At 41.6% G+C, this 19,057-nt stretch overlaps 1 protein-coding gene across 2 annotated transcripts in view; it reads right to left on the bottom strand.

Annotated features, from left to right (window-relative positions):
- TENM1 (teneurin transmembrane protein 1) overlaps positions 1-19,057 on the bottom strand; it is a 779,729-nt gene that overhangs the window by 151,987 nt on the left and 608,685 nt on the right. For both annotated transcript variants that reach the window (XM_053201635.1, XM_027054328.2), the window contains exon 17: positions 14,230-14,446. In XM_053201635.1, the coding sequence (XP_053057610.1) occupies positions 14,230-14,446 (217 nt within the window). The remainder of the gene's footprint in view (positions 1-14,229; positions 14,447-19,057) is intronic.

Genomic DNA, 19,057 nt, shown 5'->3' on the forward strand with positions numbered 1-19,057 from the left:
CAACTGCTGTTTTGTGCACTCCTAGCTTCTAAACTCAATTATTCATAATTGTAGATGGTAGCCTTGTACCTACTTTATTTTTCCTGAGTCACACAGCCACTGAAATGTACTCTCCCCCCCATTTACATCATCGGTTGGGATTATGCTTCTCCTATCCCAGGCGACCTGTAGAACTCATCTTTTTCCTAGGTTAGGCCCTTGTTGAAGCAGTGAGCTGGGTATGGCGGGGGGCTGGCTTTGGTGGGACCACAACCTTACTTTCTGTGCTCTTCATCATTCCGATTGTGGGGTCTCCCTGTTTCCTCTCCCAGAGAGTCTCTGGTGTCTTCAAATCACCACCTAAAGGAAGTATTTGTACTTGGCCTGTCCCTGGCCCGTCTTGGGGCAACATCTTGAATTCTTAAATTTTTGCCACATCAAAACTACTGTCAATGTGAATCCTAATCCTTCAAGGGCCTGTCCTTTTCTGAAACTTTTAAATTAAATATATGGAACTGAGTCTTTCAAATCAGGTAACAGAGGCGACTGTCAAAAAGCTGGCTCTGCAAATGTGTACAGCAGGTACGCGCCCAGCAGGACGGTCTTTTGTGTGGATTGTGTGTGCGTTCGTGTACTTGGTGCTCACTCTCCTTCTTTGATTCACAGACGTGGCTGGGATGCTTTCCTTCCTTGAATCTTTCAGAACAAGAACCTCTCCCTGCTGATCTGGATTAGAGCAAGATGAGCTTGAACTTAGATGGACATGACCAATGTGACTTTAGGAACACGTACGGGGAAGATCACCCCTCCCCAAGTGTTTGTTTTCTCTTTCTGTGGAGAATACAGGCTGCTGCCAAGCTGTCTAACTCACTGTCACTAGGCTAAAGCGGCAAGCCCGAAGGAACCGAAGGAACCAAAGGAACCGCTTCTCCCTTTAACTAAATGCCGCATCCCCTAGGCGTCTGGAGCTCGGTCTGAAGAGCAGGCATCCTGGGAAATGCAAGTCAGAATACACTTTACCCGGAGCCTTATTTAACTAACAAGCTGCTTGTTAGACCATTCTGATGCAAAAGGTCTAATTCCTCCTGTATTTGCTATTTTCATGGCATAGTCAAATTATCCCTAGCCTTCAATAAACTTTTGGTTCCTTTCTCCTCTTTTCTTATTTGCTGTCTTTTGTCTTCAGTGTCAAATTTCCAATATTCATTCAACACTTCAGGCAAAAACATCAACCTCAAGCCCAAGAGTTGGTTTGAAAAACAACGCTGAAAACTAAACTGCTGAAAGAAGATGTAATTTACTGCATTGTATTTCTGATTAAAATGTTTCCTAAGGAAAATGAGGCGCTGGGCCGGGGAAGTTGTAACTATTTGCTTTTGTTGCTAACCTGAGCACAAGCAACCTTTGAAGGGTAACATTCAAAATCAAGGTCCTGGCCAGCAGGGGATCTAGCGGCAGCTGGGCAGGTTAGGTTGTTTTCTCCCTAGGAACAGATGAAATCCTTTCCAGAGCTGACAGCTCTGGTCAAGAGAGAGTGTTGAGGACCGGGATGAGAGAGGCCGTGTGGGTCCTCCGCTCACCAGTGCTGGAATCCTGCCCTGTAAATTCTTCTAGGATTCGTTATTTGGGACAGAAACCTGCGGCAAAGGAGGTGTGGCTCAATGCTTCCCGACATCCCCGCAGGCTTATTATATTGTCAAGTTGCACGGTTGGAGATTGTGTCACTTGGGCTAAAACAGCTCATCCACTGCCATCATGTACTGGAGAAAGGCTCTTCTCTTTAGAGTGTAATTCAGGAACTGTGGTATTGGTGCTCAGTCCCTCCCGGTAATCTTTCTCATATACAGATCAGTGGTTCTCAAACTTTTTTTTCTTTAAAATTTTTTTAATGTGTTTTTTTTTTTTTTTTTTGAGACAGGGAGAGACAGATCGTGAGTAGGGGAGGAGCAGAAAGAGACGTAGACACAGAATCCAGAGCGGGCTCCAGGCTCCGAGCTGTCAGCACAGAGCCCAACGCTCGAACTGGTCAACCGTGAGATCATGACCTGAGCGATGTTGGACGCTCAACTGACTGATCCACCCAGGTGCCCTGAGGGGTTCTCAAACTTGATCACACAGCACAATCACGCGGAGGGCTTGGTAAAACAGTCCCCTGGGCTCCAGCCCCAGTTACTGAGTCATAGGTCTGGAATGCAGCCCGAGAATGTGCATTTGTAGCAAGTTCCCAAGTGACGCTGATGCTGCTAAAGACCAAAGTTTGAGAACAACTGTTTTAGTGAAAGCAAGACCAGAACACGGTCAGCCGATCAAAGTGTATGTACTCCTGAAGAGGGAGGCACAGGACATAAGCCATATAAAGGCAGGCAAGTCAGTAACTGGTTCACAATCATACCATGATGAAATAAATCTGTGAGGCATGAATTTTTAACTCATCTATATAAACGGTTTGCCAAATCGTATATTTTTTTACAAAATTTATTAATGTTTATTTATGTTTGAGAGAGAGAGCGAGAGCGAGTGAGCGAGCGGGGGAGGGGCAGAGAGAGAGAGAGGGAGACACAGATTCGGAAGCAGGCTCCAGGCTCTGAGCTGTCAGCACACGGGTCTCGAAGTCACGAACCGAGAGACCATGACCTGAGCCGAAGTCGGACGCTTCACTGACTGCGCCACCCAGGCACCCCTGCCAAATTATAGTTTGGGGAGTTGTGTTGAAGCTGTCGTGACAAAGTGGAGGTTGGACTATGAGATGAACCGTAGGGTTCCTTCAAATCCAGAGATCATAAAATGAAAACATGTTTTAACCTGATTTGTCCGTGTCAAATAAGTGTCAATTTCCCCCCATCCTTGTTATTCTCTTTAGACAGTGTTTGGATTCGTGTTATTGCACTAGTCATAGCCTGTCTTGGATAAGAGTTATATATCTGTGTCTTTTCTATTAGATAGTCTACTTCAGGGCAAGGACTGTACACAGCACATGCTCAAGAGAGCTTCGTAGACTTTCAAGGCAAATATTTTTACGTGAAGATGTAAGATACTTAGAACCTACCCTCATGGCACTGCTTCAAAGGTTTCAGAGACTGCTTTGAGGTTCCTGTGCGACAGATGCCTTACGGTTCATTTATTAGAAGCCAGCATTCCGGATGGTGCATGAGGACTTTCTCCTCATGAGAGTTTTGTTTGCTAATTGACTACTTCAGGGAATTAAATGGTGCCCCTGTGACTGGGAAGAATGAATGAACAGTCCCCCTCGCATGCTTAATTTATGAACACTAACCCCATCATTACTTTATATATTGCCATGCAATTACGATGTGGTATCTCATAATTTAAATACATTTGAGGGTTCTAATATTCAGATATTTGGGGGGTTTCCACACAGCACAGGCTGGGTTTTCGATACATGCTAAGCGGGTACAGCACCATGAAAATACTTAATGTCATAGCACAAACCTGTTTTCATGTTCTGAAAATGTGAATGCAGTGAATGTTCATATGCAAACCCAATAAAATCTCATTAGTTTTTACTGAAATAGAGCGGGCAGATTTAATCCTACTCAGTTGGTCACTGGCCCAAATAAATAATACCTACTAAATGGGTAACGTTAAAAGCAGCTGGAAGCATTACCCATCAACATTCTAGGACATTCTGGGAAAGGTGGTGCCATTGAAAATGCAGATAGCTTTTTAAGCAGAATTATTTTCCTCATGGCTAGCGATGTTTCAAGTAAAACAAAATGGGGGCACTCACCCTGAGGACGGTGGCTATTTTCCCATCTGCCCTGGTAATTGCTTGTCAAAAGCAGGCTTGCTTTGGATGCCTGAGATCCCCAAAGTAATGGGAAAAAGATCAAGTGTTTTGAAGCAATAAGAAAACTGACGACACAGTCACATTTTCAGGACTGCGTAAGTGCCAGTTTGCTTCATTTAGACACATGATTATTTTTGTCCAGAATTTGAATCCTGAAATATTTGTCCTGTAAGCCCTTGCGACTCCCGAAGAGCGTCAAGTTGGTTTTTAGTTGGTTTGGTTTCGTTTGGATTTTGCCTGTGTTACACATCACTCAAATGGTTCTTTGTAATCAGCCCTATGGGGTTTTATTAACCTCATTAACCTTTCCTGTCACTTCTCTGCGCATCTGCCCTTCAAATAATGGATAGGCCTTAAATGTACGGGAAGGCTGTCTGATTGGCTATAGCCTGGCCACGGGTTACTCTTCCTTCCACTGAGGACAACGAGGAAAACGTGAGGCCTAGCTCCACCCGCACCAGGTCTAGCTCGGCCTTGCCGGTCATCACCGCTGTGACTTTTCCCTGCCCTATCCTCAGCCACCTCATAAACGTGTCATTAACAATAAAACAACCCAGTAAAATGATTGTCTTATGAACTGTAAATGAACATAAAGAGCTCACCTACAAAGATGGTGCTATCGCTTTCCATAGGGCCTGGGCTCCCGGAGACAGTCACGAACCGCTGCGTGCCTTGTACGTGCTGTGTGTGGAGTGCAGATGAGCGGCCACGTGTCACTCACTCCCTCTCCCCAAGCCTGCATTTACTCTGCCCTCTCTAGACACACATTTAGATGACAGAACCGGCTACGGCCACTGCAAGCAAATAGTATGGCTAAGAAGTAAGTAATAAGGAGTTGAGCCTTTTGAATTTCTTAATGGGGCAGTAAGATGGATAAAATGTCAGAAAATCCCTATTCCTACTGAGATAAGCTGTAGATAGATAGCTACTGGTATTACTAATCACAATTATTAAGCATTTCAGAACATCTGAGTGCCAAAATACCACAATCAATTGAACAGCCTTTTGAAGATTTGTGCTCTGATTTCTTTTTGTTCTTCTTTGCCCAAGAGCGTTTGCAAGGAAGTGAAAGTCACACGTTCTTTCTTTTTGGTACCTTTAGGTGTTGACTGCTGATTTCAGGAGCTAGTCAGCACTATATATCTTGGAACCTTCAGCACTTTGTAATTTTTATAATGTGTTTCCTAAACTTTAGCATTAGACAAAATAGTTGTCTGAAAAATCAGGAGATCCCGTCTTCACATACCTAACACCTTTCATATAAACGAGATCAAAGTGCTTTATTAGCAAGTAGCAATGATTTTAACTTCCCACTTAGGATGAAAACTGCAGAAGCGATAAGCGAAAGAGGTTGCTCAGGAAAAGCAACATGGTAAGACAAACAGAACTGGGAGGGACCATGGCCGGGCCAAACCACACTTGGAATTCCTTTTCCAAACGTGGGCAGGTCATATGCAGTTCTTCGCTTCAGAAAGCAAGGTGAACACGAGATAGATTTGCCGATGCTGATGCTCGGGGAAGAGCGTCTCCCAGTTCTTAGCTTATTCAATTTACTCAGTAATTGTTGTATTGTGTGTTTATCAACCCTTAGTTGTATACTCGGTACCATGTTTTTCATGTTCCTAGATTCTAACTACACAAAAACCTGCTATTAGCAAACAGACTTGGAGAACCTTAACTAGCAGATTGGTGAAAAAGTTAAAGAGAAAACATATGGATTCAAATTTGTATCTCAGCAAAATTACAAATGATCATGTTATAGACCTTCGGGGGGGTTACCTGTGTGTAGATGAAAGTGTGAGTGTTGCTTCCACGAATGCTTGAATACCATTGGATTTTAGATATTCGAAAATACAAGCTATTCTTACCTCTTCTTTTTCCTAATTCCAAATCAGCGAGTGCTTTCTGTATGTTTAATCTCTTTTGAGTTCAACACTAATTGATGGATCTGCTATTTTTTTTTTTCTTTTCAGGACTAAAATAGTCTGGGCTATTGCTGATTTCTTTCTAGAGGTTATTCAGTTTGTCTGAGCTATTCAAATTTTCTCAATGCACTACTCCTAGAGAATAGGCACCCCATCCCTGTATAGTAAAACCTAGTACACAGTATATAGCAATGGTTGAGAAAGGTTTCTTTTACACCTTTTCTTTTCATATAATGCCACAGAATCCTGATTTAGTGGGTCCCTAAAAGTCGCCGCCAGGCCCTGGCTTGTGTGACAATCTATTGCATAAGGGTCCAAGATCATCTAAGATCTAGATGAATGCTGTGAGGTCTCTGCTCTAGTGTCACTTCCCCAGAGTGGCTTTCCTGGACCACTCTGTCTAAAATGGTCACTCTCTGGAGGTACCTGGTGGTTCAGTCGGTTGGGCACCTGACTCTTGATTTTGGCTCAGGTCATGATCCCAGGGTTGTGGGATCAAGCCCCACATTGGGTTCTGTGCTGAGCGGGGAGCCTGCTTGGGATTCTGTCTCTCTCTCCCTTTGCCCCTCTCACGTGCATGCTCTCTAATAAAAAACTTAAAAACATTTAAAAAAGTATTATTAAAATGGTCACTCTCTGTCCCTAACCTTTATTTCACTTGAAAGTACTTTACCTAGCTGACATTTACCTTTTCCTTTTTATTTTAACGTTTATTTATTTTTTGAAAGGGAGAGTGAGAGACAGAGCACAAGCAGGGGAGGGGCAGAGACAGAGGGAGACACAGAATCTGAAGCAGGCTCCAGGCTCTGAGCTGGCAGCATAGAGCCCGAAGGGGCTCGAACCCATGAGCCGTGAGATCATGACCTGAGCCGAGGTCGGACGCTTAGCCGACTGAGCCACCTAGGTGCCCCCTACCTTTTTCATCATCATTCTTCCTCACTAGACCGTATGGGGAAGGTACTTTGTCTGCTGTGGCCCAGAGCCTAGGACAGTGCCCATCACCAAATGAATAAATGGACCAAATAAACATTGTAATGTTCATCGATCTTAAGAGTGAAATGATTAATCTTCCTCCAGGTGGATTATCTTTAAAGAAACTATAGGATCCATTGTTATAAATGATGCCAGAGTGTTGTTAATGGGAATTTTTTTCATTGTGGTAAATGAGAATGTTTTGCTGATTGATTTTTCCCATGGAATTCATCTGTTTAATACAAACATTTTAAATTGTAGGAAAAAATTACTTCCAGCCCCACATTTCAAAGAATGAAGCTTCTTGCAAATAGTTAAGCTGCTCACGGTCCAAATAAGCTTTGTGTTTTTCTTACAAGTTATCAATAGTCTCCCGTTTGTGTCAATTTTAGCAGCTTTTCATGCTCACCTGAGTTAATTAGTCCCATCTCGGAGCTACTGCTGAAAACGTCCTGGTCAGTCTCACTTCTGTCATTATTTAATGACTTTGTCTTTGTTAGAATACCTCTTGTCTTACATCCACTTAGGTTCAAGCAGTTGAATTTGAGACCCCTGTGTTGATAAACTCCAAGCTCCCTTAAAACCCTGATGTTTCATAAATTGTAAATAATTTAATTATGTATGCATTTACTTGATGTTTTGACTGCCTTTACCACTAGAACGTAAGGGGAGCTCTGAATAAAGGGACGCGGTTTCTTTTGTTTCCTCCCATTCATGTAGTTCCTGGCACACAGTGGGCACTCAAGAAATATCTGTTGAATAAATGAGTGAAGACATAGCCTCTTTAAAAAAAAAAGAGCTGACATCAGGATATTCTATTAGGGATGGCAGAAGAATTTGATACCTCTTCTGGAAGAATTTAAAGTCCTTGGTTACTTTAGGGGTGCCTGGGTGGCTCAGTCAGTTAAGTGTCCGACTTTGGCTCAGGTCATGATCTTGTGGTCCGGTCTGTGAGTTCAAGCCCCACATCAGGCTCTGTGCTGACAGCTCAGAGCCTAGAGCCTGCTTTGGATTCTGTGTCTCCCTCTGTCTCCACCCCTCCCCTCCTCACATTCTGTCTCTCTCTCTCAAAAACAAGTAAACATTAAAAAATTAAAAAAAATAAAGTCCTTGGTTACTCTGGACATGCTAATACTTCAGTAAAATACAAATTTTAAAAAGCAATAATTAGTATCTATAAAGTATGGTTACTCTTTTTTTAATATTTATTTATTTTGAGAGAGAGAGAGAGTGCCACCCACTCTCTGAGCACCCAGGTGCTCACGTATGCTTGTTTTTAAGCCCTAGTCCCTATTCAAGATCAGCAGGTTCTGCAGCAGTGACCCATCTCCCTGCAACCTTCCCCACCTTAACCTCACTCTTGATTCAATAATTCATTTTGCCACTCACAGGATTTCCAATGGTATAAATTTCCACCTCAACTAAGTGCAGAGAAGCATGTTTTATTAAAACAAGTTATGTTAAGTAATTATGGCTGTTACCAGGTATCATGAATAATCAGGAGCATGAATCAAGGTTTTATTACCGAGCGGGGTGTAGTAAGGGAGGGGGAAGGCTTGCGTAAGTCAAGAGTTTGCCAAGAATGCCATGCTATAGGCATTATAGTACTTCCATTTGCTCGGGGGCACTTGTCTTTGTTTTTCTCATGAGACAGAATGACGACGTGTACCAAAGGGAGCCAGTTCACGGCAGCCTTCATATTGCCTTCTTGATATTGCTCCTTATTTTCTGATTTTTTCTTGATTCTAAATTTTGATTATCTAGCCCATTGAAGGAAGAGAGAATTATTGACGCTTGTACAAAGTTATAAATGATGTCAATTATGGGCAGGCTCTGACAGTGGTGGAATGTCTCATAAGGTAAAAAAAAAAAAAAAAAGAGTAATTACTTTGCTGCTGTTAGATAATCACTTCATCTTTTATGAATTTGTTCCTGTGCTATTTGGAGAACAGTAATCTTACCTTTAGGCTGGTTCTACATTTGGGAATTGACTTATTTGAGGTCCTAATATCATCTGTGTGTTCTAGGCAACAAAAATGAGTTTTTCATTGGCAAATACGAGAAGAACACTTCAATATTACTACAATGAAGTCACTCACTCCTTCTTTCCCGGCTTTTTGCTAAGTACTGTGTTAGAATCTGGGATACAGTGGTATGATAGATTAAAGATGGTCATGAATTCTTTGATACTTCTCTCATCATGAGGGGGGATCTATGTCTCCCCCACTTTGAATCTGGGCAAGCTCTGTGACTTCTGTAACTAACAGCATGTAACATAAGTGACACTGTTAAAATTTCTGGACACAGGCTTTAAGAGACTGGCATCTTCCACTTCTTGTCTCTCGGAATGCTCCCTCTTGGAGCCGTGAGCCACCATATACAAGCTCTGACAAACTCAAGGCTGGAGGCCATGCCAATGGGAAGCCCAAGTAGAAAGGCTGTATGTAGAAGGAGAGATTCCTGGCTGTTATCCAGCTGTTCCAGGCCCCAGCTATTTGAGTTATCCAAGCTGAGAGCCCAAACGTCACCAAGAAAAGACAAGACATCCTGGCCATACCCTGTGTGAATTTCTGACCCACAGAATCATGATATATAATAATAAAATATATTTGAATCCATTATGTTTTGGAGTAGTTTTCTACATAGCAATAGATAATCAAAACAAGGAGAGAACAAATCAGACTTGGTCCTTGTCCTGAAAGAACTTACGATTTAGCAATTAGAACAATCCAGAGCTAATACTGTATAAATCCCAGTATGGAGCAAGAAACTGAAATATAGCAACTTCATAGAAACTAGAAGAAACCTATCATTTTGCTCAGCCTCTTCACTCTGCACCCTGCTAACAGTGCTGTTATGTACGTAATGCTGTACTAAGTTTGGTCCCAACTCTAGAACTTTTCAACTAAGGGTGGGCATTTACCAGGAGTGTGCAGAAGAGGCTGCCATAACTTCACCCAACAGTATTGCTGCAAATTTTTAAATCTTTAAATTGTTCTTAAAACCCTTCTAAGTGATAAACACAATAGCCAAATGCCTCTCAATGTCCTTCTCATAGAAAGTAAACATTTTGCTCCTACTACAAGTGGGACCTGGACTACCTGAGTCATGACTGGTGATACATGATGCCATCGGTTAAAATCCCCTGCCTCAAGGGAGTGACTGGCCTAAGGTGTGAGGCAGAGTGTATACCAACTACTCACAGGGTGTACACAGGTGCCCTGGTGAACTAAGGGTGGAAATATCATTCCATTCATGTGATTTCTAGTTCATGCTCAGTCACCTTTTTTTCTTTTTAAACCAACATAGTAAAAGGCCCCAAATTAAGTAAAATGGTAAGATGAGATTTTTAAAGATCCTCAGGGAAACAGAGAAGAAAGACAAAACCAAACACTTGAGGTCATTCCAAGGAAGGCTATAAAAGCTGTGTAGTCCAGAGGTTACCAACTCTAACTCCAGCCGGGCCAGGCGTGCCATTGAATGGGATGGAAGTGAGCCGGGTGTAAGGGGAGCAGGGAATGGTGATTGGAGAGACATGTCACATCCTATCCAGAGAGGCAGTCACCTATGTCACGGCCATGGGTGCAGAGATGCCGCGCTTCGTAAATTTTCTAAGGAAGGAAAACCTTCCAATTTTTATATCAGATCTTCTAATTTCTAAATGCTGGGCCAAACAAAACACATCTGCGGGCTGATGCTAAGCAACCTCTGGTGTAGATGCCTGACATGGATTGATGTGGGGTCAGCCTCTCATGGCTACAAAACGGACAAATGAGTTTGGCCAGACCTTGCTGTTGGCGGTTGCACTAACCCTGGTAGGATTTTGTTTCTTAAATGCACTTCTCCATTAGTGATGGCTAGTGAAATGTCTGGCTTTGCAAATTACTGCTGTCGTTTAGTTTAATGTACTCTTGTTTTTACATATTTATAAAAACCTTTTACATTATTAATAGTGATTAAATGCTTAGACACTGAAGATCAATAATGCTTCTGTTCACCTATTTACATTATTAAAAAGTAATAAGTCATACAGAGCACGTATATAATAGGTGGTTTACTTTGTAGTCATGTTGGAGTAGACCGAAAAGATGAAACTCAGGCTACAGGGTAAAAGGTATTGAGGGAAAAAACGGTAACCGAATTGGGCTTGCTAGAGATGCGACTGTGGGCAGGTTACATGTTCACAGTGACATGATGCCATCACGGGGCACGGGAGGTACACATTTCATGTGCTCTCACGTGCCAGTGGAGCAAACTTGAAACAACAAAAGCTAGTCTCACTTGGATGCACAAGGATGAACAGATGTTTAACCTTTACGTGTCCTTGCAACAATTAGTGACCTACGCGCCACTGTCTTGAGCTCCGAAGGCTTCTGATGGTGGCAACATTCAGTGGTGAGTCATCTGTGGGGTCACATTTTGCCAGGAGGCAAATGAGCCCCTTGACAAGGCTTTCTTCATCGGCTTATCCAGCTATCTCTCAATTATGTGGCAGAAGCAAACAAGCAGAGTGGTTTGCCTGATTATGGCACATAAACATTCTAGATCTGTCTGAAGCATGCAACTCCACAGTCAGGGAAGTATAAGGGCTGTAAGTCTTTTCAGGGTTAGCCATCCCAGCCTTCCAAAGAGCCAAAGTGGCTTGGCATAGTGGTTTTGAGGTCAAGCTCTTGGCACCGGTCTACTTGGGTTCAAATCCTGGCTCTGACACTCACTGATTGTGAACTTGGGCAAACGACTTACTTAACACCTCAGTTCTTGTTTCCTCACATGGAAAGTAGGCATAATAACAGTGTCCACCACATGGAGTTTGGGTAAGGATTAAATGAGATAGCACATGTAAAAGCTTAGTGTGAAGCCTGACACATAATAATTGCCAAATAACAATTTGCATATAGGAAAGACCCATCTTAGCCGTCATTCAACCGTGTTCTTCTACCAAATAACGTCATGGAAATGTATTAAATGGAACTGGATTTTTAACTTCACTTGTTTTTTTTTTTTTTTTCTTGTGGTGACCCCGACATAACTCATCCAGTATAAATTAGATCCAAGCCACCAGGTTTAGTTAAGGACAGGTTGAAATGGGGCAGCTGTGGCATAACAGAAAAGTTATAAGAGCTGCTATGATACAAACTCGGTGGCTGTGTGACACGGGGCGTTATTTAATCTCTCTGAACCTGTTTCCTCAGGCATAAAATGCACTAACACAAAGATGTATAGTTCACGGGGCTACTGTGAGGGTAAAATGAAATAATGCCTGTTCAAGGGCTTTGCAAATGAAAAAGGTACTGTTTCGATGTAACCATTATTATCTATATATGTGAACAGAGTCGGATTTACGTTACCCAGAGTGATATCGCATGGGCTGATCTCTTAGAGGCAATAGAGCTAGACTGCTTGCCCTCAACTCTATCCCTTGGAAAAGACCTGCGCCTTTTCTGACAGATTCGATAGGTCTGTAATAGCTGAGACCACTGGATGAAGGGGACCTGTCGTTCTGAATTCAAATGTGACTTGCAGCGCCAAATGATAACTTGCAGCATTTGACAAAAGGATGAAGACAACTCGGGCAAACCGGGAGAAGGAGGGGGCATTAGCTACGGTAAGGAATAGGTCTGTTCACTCTGCCAGCGCTGGCAAGTGGCTGGAGCCTGAAGCCGAACCACAAGGAAGGAAGTCTCTCTTCACTTTGCAAAGCTTATCGCGCCAGTGTCCTGCTCTGGGTCATGACCACTCATGTCCTGCCTCTCTCAGGTCCTGACCGTCTCCCTTGACTTGAGTTCAGTGAGTCATTTAACATACCTCCGTGACATGGAGGTTGCTATTTCTTTCACTTTTTTGTTTTGTTTTGTTTTGGACTCACTTTTCCCTAAGCATGGAGAAAGCTGCAGGGAGGGTGGGGGGAATGGCTGTGTTTTGTTCCTTTTGTTTCTCTGGTGGACAACAAATAAGCCTCCACTACCTAAACAATGACTTTGACTGCAGCCCATCACAAAGTTTCCCCGGAGTTGTTACTGAGCTGGCAGAAACACTTCAGAACGGGGAGGACTAAGTCTCTTGGGAGAAGACAAACTCGATCCCCTGGCAGAACAGGTTTGGGGTTCTGTCAGACACCTAAAAGGTCACCCCCGAACAATAATAAAAACAATGAGGATGCCTTAAGTTTCAGTATCAGTTCTTACATACAATCTGTGGAAGGGATGCTGCTGAATGTTTTAAATTTCCATGCACATCTGGGCTTTTTTCGTTTACTACTTTGTGTAGCTCAAGATTGAGTGGTAATTTTCTTAGATTATCATTTGTATTAATATAAACTCTTGACTGAGTTTTCTTCTGGGGACTGATAGCACCCACCACGATGCAACTAAGTGGGCACGGTGTAGATAGGGGCCATCGGACAAATATTTTGCATGTTTCAAATTCCCATTTGTAACAATCTAGAAGGTAGTGAAACGAACACAGGAGGACATTTTTAAGAGACCAGAAATGTTGACTTCAGTGACTCATTTATGTCTAGTGCTAATTAGTAAAATATATCATTGCTGAAGATGAAGCAGAGAATATAGCAATGAGCAAATTCATGTGATTATACTTCAAACAAGTAAGTTAATTTTGAAAAAATTCTTTACCTACTGGGTTGGGCTTTGGTCTCATATCTTAGTGACAATTCATGCATTTGAGCTTTCTTAGAAGACAGATTTTCACAAGTCTTGTATTTCACATTAAGACGTCAAATTCAGCCAAATCTTTCATATAGAAATGTTTTACATAAAGGGAATAAAACTTAACATTTGGCTTTTGAAATTCAGGAGTTTTCAAGGGATAAATCCAGAAGCTAAACAAGAAATCTGCAAATTATACTTCCATCCTGTTTTTGTCATTAAAAGCCTCATCTGTGCTTTGCTACAAATAATACATACTATACGTGTGTGTGTGTGTGTGTGTGTGTGTGTGTGTGTGTGTGTGTGTACCGTTGACCCTTGAACAACACAGGGGTTAGGGTTCCCCCATGAAGTTGGAAGATCCACATATAACTTTTGATACCTCAAAAACTTAACCACTAATAGCTCACTGTTGACCAGAAGCCTTACTAAGAACATAAACAACTGATTAATGCATATTTTGTATGTTATACGTATTGTATACTGTATTCTTACAATAAAGTAAGCTAGAGAAAAAATGGTATCAAGAAAATCATAAGGAAAATACATTTGCAGTGTTGTACTGCGAAAAAACCCACATATAAGTGGATCCGTGAAATTCAAACCTGTGTTGTTCAAGGGTCAACTGTATACACACACACACACACACACACGCACACACATTTATATGTGTATCTTTTACGATAAAGAATCTCAAGAAGTGGCTTCTCACTCTTAACCAATCAGTAAGGTCTTGGGCATTCCAGAGATGCCTAAAAAAGGAATTGATACATACTGTGTGGAATGGAAAGTAGCGTGACTTTTAGAAGACCTCTTCCTTTCACAGTTAAGGAAAACCATGACCACTGTTTATTAAGAAACAAAATAAATACATACATACCTGCTGTCAAATGAGATCTCTGGAGGAATGACATGAGTACTGTCCTTGCCCATGAGGAATTTGATTCGATCATAGAAGAGTCTCGAAGTGTGCTGAGAGAAGAGGGGTTGGCTTTGCTGAATGAGGTCAAGAGGATCTGGTGAGCCCTGACAGAGGGGACTTACATAACAGTTGCTTTGTTGACAACAATCAGGGTCCACACAGTCAGTCAAACCATCTGAAAAAAAAATATGCTTTTTGAAATTTAGCTTCAAGAGAAACAACACTGTTTAAAATATGCACAGATGGAGAAAAATCTAGAATACAGACAAAGGTAACTGTCCATATTTTGAGTTTAGGATCTATTAAATTTGCATGTTTCTCATGAAAAATTACTCTGAGTTTAGATGGCACAAACTATTTTGCTCATAAATCTTTCTTCCCTGAATTCTCCAGCATTTATGGGCTGTACTGTACTGTGTACATTTGGATAGAGTCTTCCATTAGGTATCACTCTCTTTAGAAGTTTCCTTCTTCCTCAGCAAGGCCATTCCTCCAGGATAGCAACTATTCTTAGAGTTCTTTTGAATTTCTCACACCATGTGCATTCATGAGCACACAATTAACAAATGCTTGCCAACTTGAATTTGTTTGTGTTTTTAAAAACATCTCCTAATATTCTTGTCTAGTGGTAATTCTCAAAATAGAGGTGGGCATTCTCATAGTGATAATTTGTGTCTGGGGCAGGGCAGTGATTTTCAAATGTGTAGCCAATTATCTTGGGGAGCTTATTAAATATACACATTTTTGAGCCCCACCTATTAAATCAGAATTTCTTCAAGCCCAGGATTATGCATATTTACTGTGAGTGAATCTGAGGCACACTACTGTTTCAGAACCATTTTTTTTTTTTTTGAATTTGTAGAATCAACTAGTGCTTACTTGTTCCTAACCGCGGTTATTTGATGCAAGTACTAATAAATCTCAGGTATATGAATGTGATGAGTTGCTCTCTTTCATTTTGTAGGCCTTCACTATTTACTCAAGACTCTCGAATCTCTGGTTGTACCAATAAAAAATCACATAAAGGTTGCATTCTTTGGTAGAGGAATTGATGAGGGGCAGAGGGTTACAGGAGGAGGGGAGACCATCTGAGAATCTAATAGGTGCAAAAACACTGTGTTAGATGACTGGGGAAGTAAATAGAGAAAAAGACTCTTTTCCTGTTTTCAGGAGCTCAGAGTTTAGTAGGAGAAACAGGTGTATAAACAGCTGACTCTTTCATGAGTTAAAAGTGCAGTAAGTATTCCAAGAGACTACGTGCAAAGAGAAGGGGCTGGAGTGATTAACGGAGCATATGGACACTTCATTCCACCCCCAACAAGCAAAAAAATTAAAGTCCTTCCAAGGTCCTTAAAGCAGACAAGTAGCTCTAATTTAGATGTTTAACAAGGGTAAATATAAAGATGCTAATCTTCCTGGCTGGCAGTGGAACAGGGAGGTTCAGATGGATCACCGGCTCCTTAAGGCTGATGATGAAAGTTGCCAGCGCTGGTTTCACGCAGCTCTTTGGCTTGTTCCCTTCCTGACGTGGGTGCCCCCGTGGAGGCGGACAGGGGTGGACCACAGCTGGGGGCAATGAAAGCCAGGAACACCAAGAGAGTAGACATTTGGAACAGCAGCCCTGGGGCACCCAGGGAATATTTTTCTCCACATGAGGTCGTTTAAAATTCCCTGTACCACAGACACTACTTTGATTTAAAATGCGGTTTGCTGCTTTCTTGCCTTCCCTGGTTGTTCAGTGCATTTTTTGCCCTGGTTTCTACTTCTCTGTAGACATCTTTCTTTTTCACTGATGACTAACTTTTAAGCGTGGATTTGTTGCAGTAAGAAGTCCCCTTCTGCTCTCCTTTGTCCCCTCATTCAGCAAATCATATTAGCAGATTTTCTATAGATTTCAGAGGCCACCGCCACCTCCCTCTCCAATACGTTGTTGTCAGTCTCCTATTAGCACATTATCTCTTTACTCTGCTAATTAAACATCTGGATGCACTGAAAAGCTGGCAAAAACATCAGGCCGATTAAAGGAGTTCTCTGATGTCTGGAATTGGTGCATAATACACGGAACAATGGAAAACTGCTTTTCAAATGGGCAGTCACCTTTATCTTTCAGTCGGTGACGAACGTACTAGTAATAATCAGATCGGGCACGCACAGGTTTCAACCTGTCAGTTCCACGATCCAAACTGATTTTTGAAAAGAAATAGATTTTAAATAAATAGAAATGTCCAAATGATATTCAAAAGTCAATTCTAAAAACTAAACACAGATCCAATTCAAAACTGGGACTCACATTCTCATCTAGTTATATGCTATAAATTTCAAGCTAATGCTTCATATTTAATAGTTGCTATTATATAGGGCTGACCCTGTAAGACCTCTGTTTTCTTAGAGAACAGTGAGACTTCTGTTGAATCTAGGAAGGCTGCAGGCAAGCAGACCAATAATGGTATGCAAGCCCCAAATTATAATTTATAGGTAAGCCCAATATGTGCACAAAGATCTAGTTACCAATTATCACATTTGGATAACACTCCATACAGTATGTCTAGACTGTTACAAAGAAGTGCAAATGACAGTCACACTGCATGTGTGGGTTTCTTTCTTTCTTTCTTTCTTTCTTTCTTTCTTTCTTTCTTTCTTTCTTTCTTTTCTTGGACTATTACCGGTTCTATTATTGTTCTGAATTGAAAGCTGTGGCACCCTCCTGACAGCCAGGCTCAGGGTATCAGATATGAACATATCAAATATTAACTGATTTTACTTTTAGGGCCTCTTCATTTTAAAGGACTAAAAAATAAAACCCAGTAAAAAAGAAGGAGGTTAAATTATCTTGAAGGACTAAACATGGCATTCATTGATCTTAGCTTTGCCAGCCAGTTAGGGACTATGCCAGGAGGCCCAACTGGGGCTGATAAAGACCAAGGACACTGGTTTCTTTTGTATATGATCTAGTAATTTACTATAAAGCTTTTACTTACCAGATGTATGCCCGTGGATGAAAGAAGGATTGGACAGGGGGATATGAATGATACACAGAAAACCTATCCTTTTCTAATCCTTAAAATGAATTTGTAAATATCCTTTTACGGACAACATCCATATTATCACATTGATAAAAATGGACAGCTAGGTCATGTCAGGGTATCCAAAAGGATTTGGAAGCATGTATAATTAGTTTATATACTAGGTATGGCACTAGGTTCTTCCACATAGATTATTTCAACTGATCCCTACAACAACACCGTTAGGCAGACATCTCATCTTCATTTACATTTAAGGAGGAGAGGGTAAATGTGATTGCACAGTTGGAGGAAATAGGAGAGTCCTATCAACACGCAGTGTTCTCGCTACACATCACATGTTCAGCAGCAACATCTAAGCAGTATTACCAGCACTGGCCCAGGCTGTAAGGCTTCTAAGCACCTGACTAATGTAGGTATTTAGAACACACGAAGTGGTTAAGGTCAAAGAACCGGACTGTGATTCTAATCTTACTTTGCTGCTTACAATCTAAATGATCCTAGACAAATCAGTTCATCTCTTGGATTCTTAACTTCCTTACCTAGAAGATGGGGATTATAAAAATGCCTACCCCACAGGGCTGTTGTAAGGATCACCTGCTATAATAATCATAAAGAATTTAGCACAGTGTTTGGTATGCAGCTAGCACTCTCGATCAATGTTAGATCTTGCCATTAACCAAGTTCTACCCTGCACAGACTGCAAAGAGTCTAAGGATAGAGTCCCGGGGGTAGATGCCAATGGTGTGCAGTGGCAGCTAAAAACGTTCAGACCCACTTCTACTGAAGGTGCCTTATCACTGGCCAGAGGGCAATTAACTTCTGTGCCGCATATTCAGTTCGCTGGAATGTGTTCATTTTGTGCACTCTGCATGGTTAGGTTGTCAGATGGGTAGAATCCTGTGTGGCTCTAAATAGACACTAATGCTACAGTAAATCTTTATTCATTGAATTTCACAAATTCACAATTTGTTATCATTTGGACAGGGGCTGGATTGAAGCTTAACCTTTTCAGCATCTATAGAACAGAGGGTCTGCCAAGCAAATGAATAGTCAAAAAGAAATTGAAGGGCTGATCATTCCCATGACTCAGTTAAATAAAATCTTCTCAGGCATTTTAGAAACCCATAAAAATGGACTAATTATAAATCATTCATAAATTTTTACTCAAGCAGGCCCCCCTACTAGGCACTGCCATTAGCTTAGCTGTTGCTGTTATATGCGTGGAAGGTAATAGGACTGTATTTCCTTTGGAAATAGACTATAATTCATTTGATCTTTCACTTACTCAGGCTGACTTTCACCTCCAGCATTTTGCTGTATTAGTAAGAAGAAAATGGGAGAGGCTCAAGTGCACTCAGGATTTGACCTGATCCAATCACTGTTATTGCAATCACCTCATACAATTGACTTTTCCTGGGTCATGAAAGTAAATTGTTTATATGCCACTAATGTTCGTGTCCTCTGGTCCCCACCTGCCATCACTGGGGCTTCTCACATCACTCAGAGTAGAAGCCCATGTCCTGACAATGACTTAACTTCCCCCCCAGTCTGGCTCTTCACAGTCTCTCTCTTACCTCTCTGACCTTACCTCCTATTATCCCATGACCTTCCAAGAAGCTTGGAAAACATGTGACCTTCCCCATTATTCCTTTGCCTGGAATGTTCTTTACTCCAGTATCAACATGGCTCACCCCTCACTTCCTTTAAGCCCGAATGCCACCTTTTCAGGGAGGCTTTCATTTTCCACCTTATTTAAAATTCCA

Source organism: Acinonyx jubatus, chromosome X (genome assembly GCF_027475565.1).
Source record: "Acinonyx jubatus isolate Ajub_Pintada_27869175 chromosome X, VMU_Ajub_asm_v1.0, whole genome shotgun sequence".
Classification (NCBI taxonomy): Eukaryota; Metazoa; Chordata; class Mammalia; order Carnivora; family Felidae; genus Acinonyx; species Acinonyx jubatus.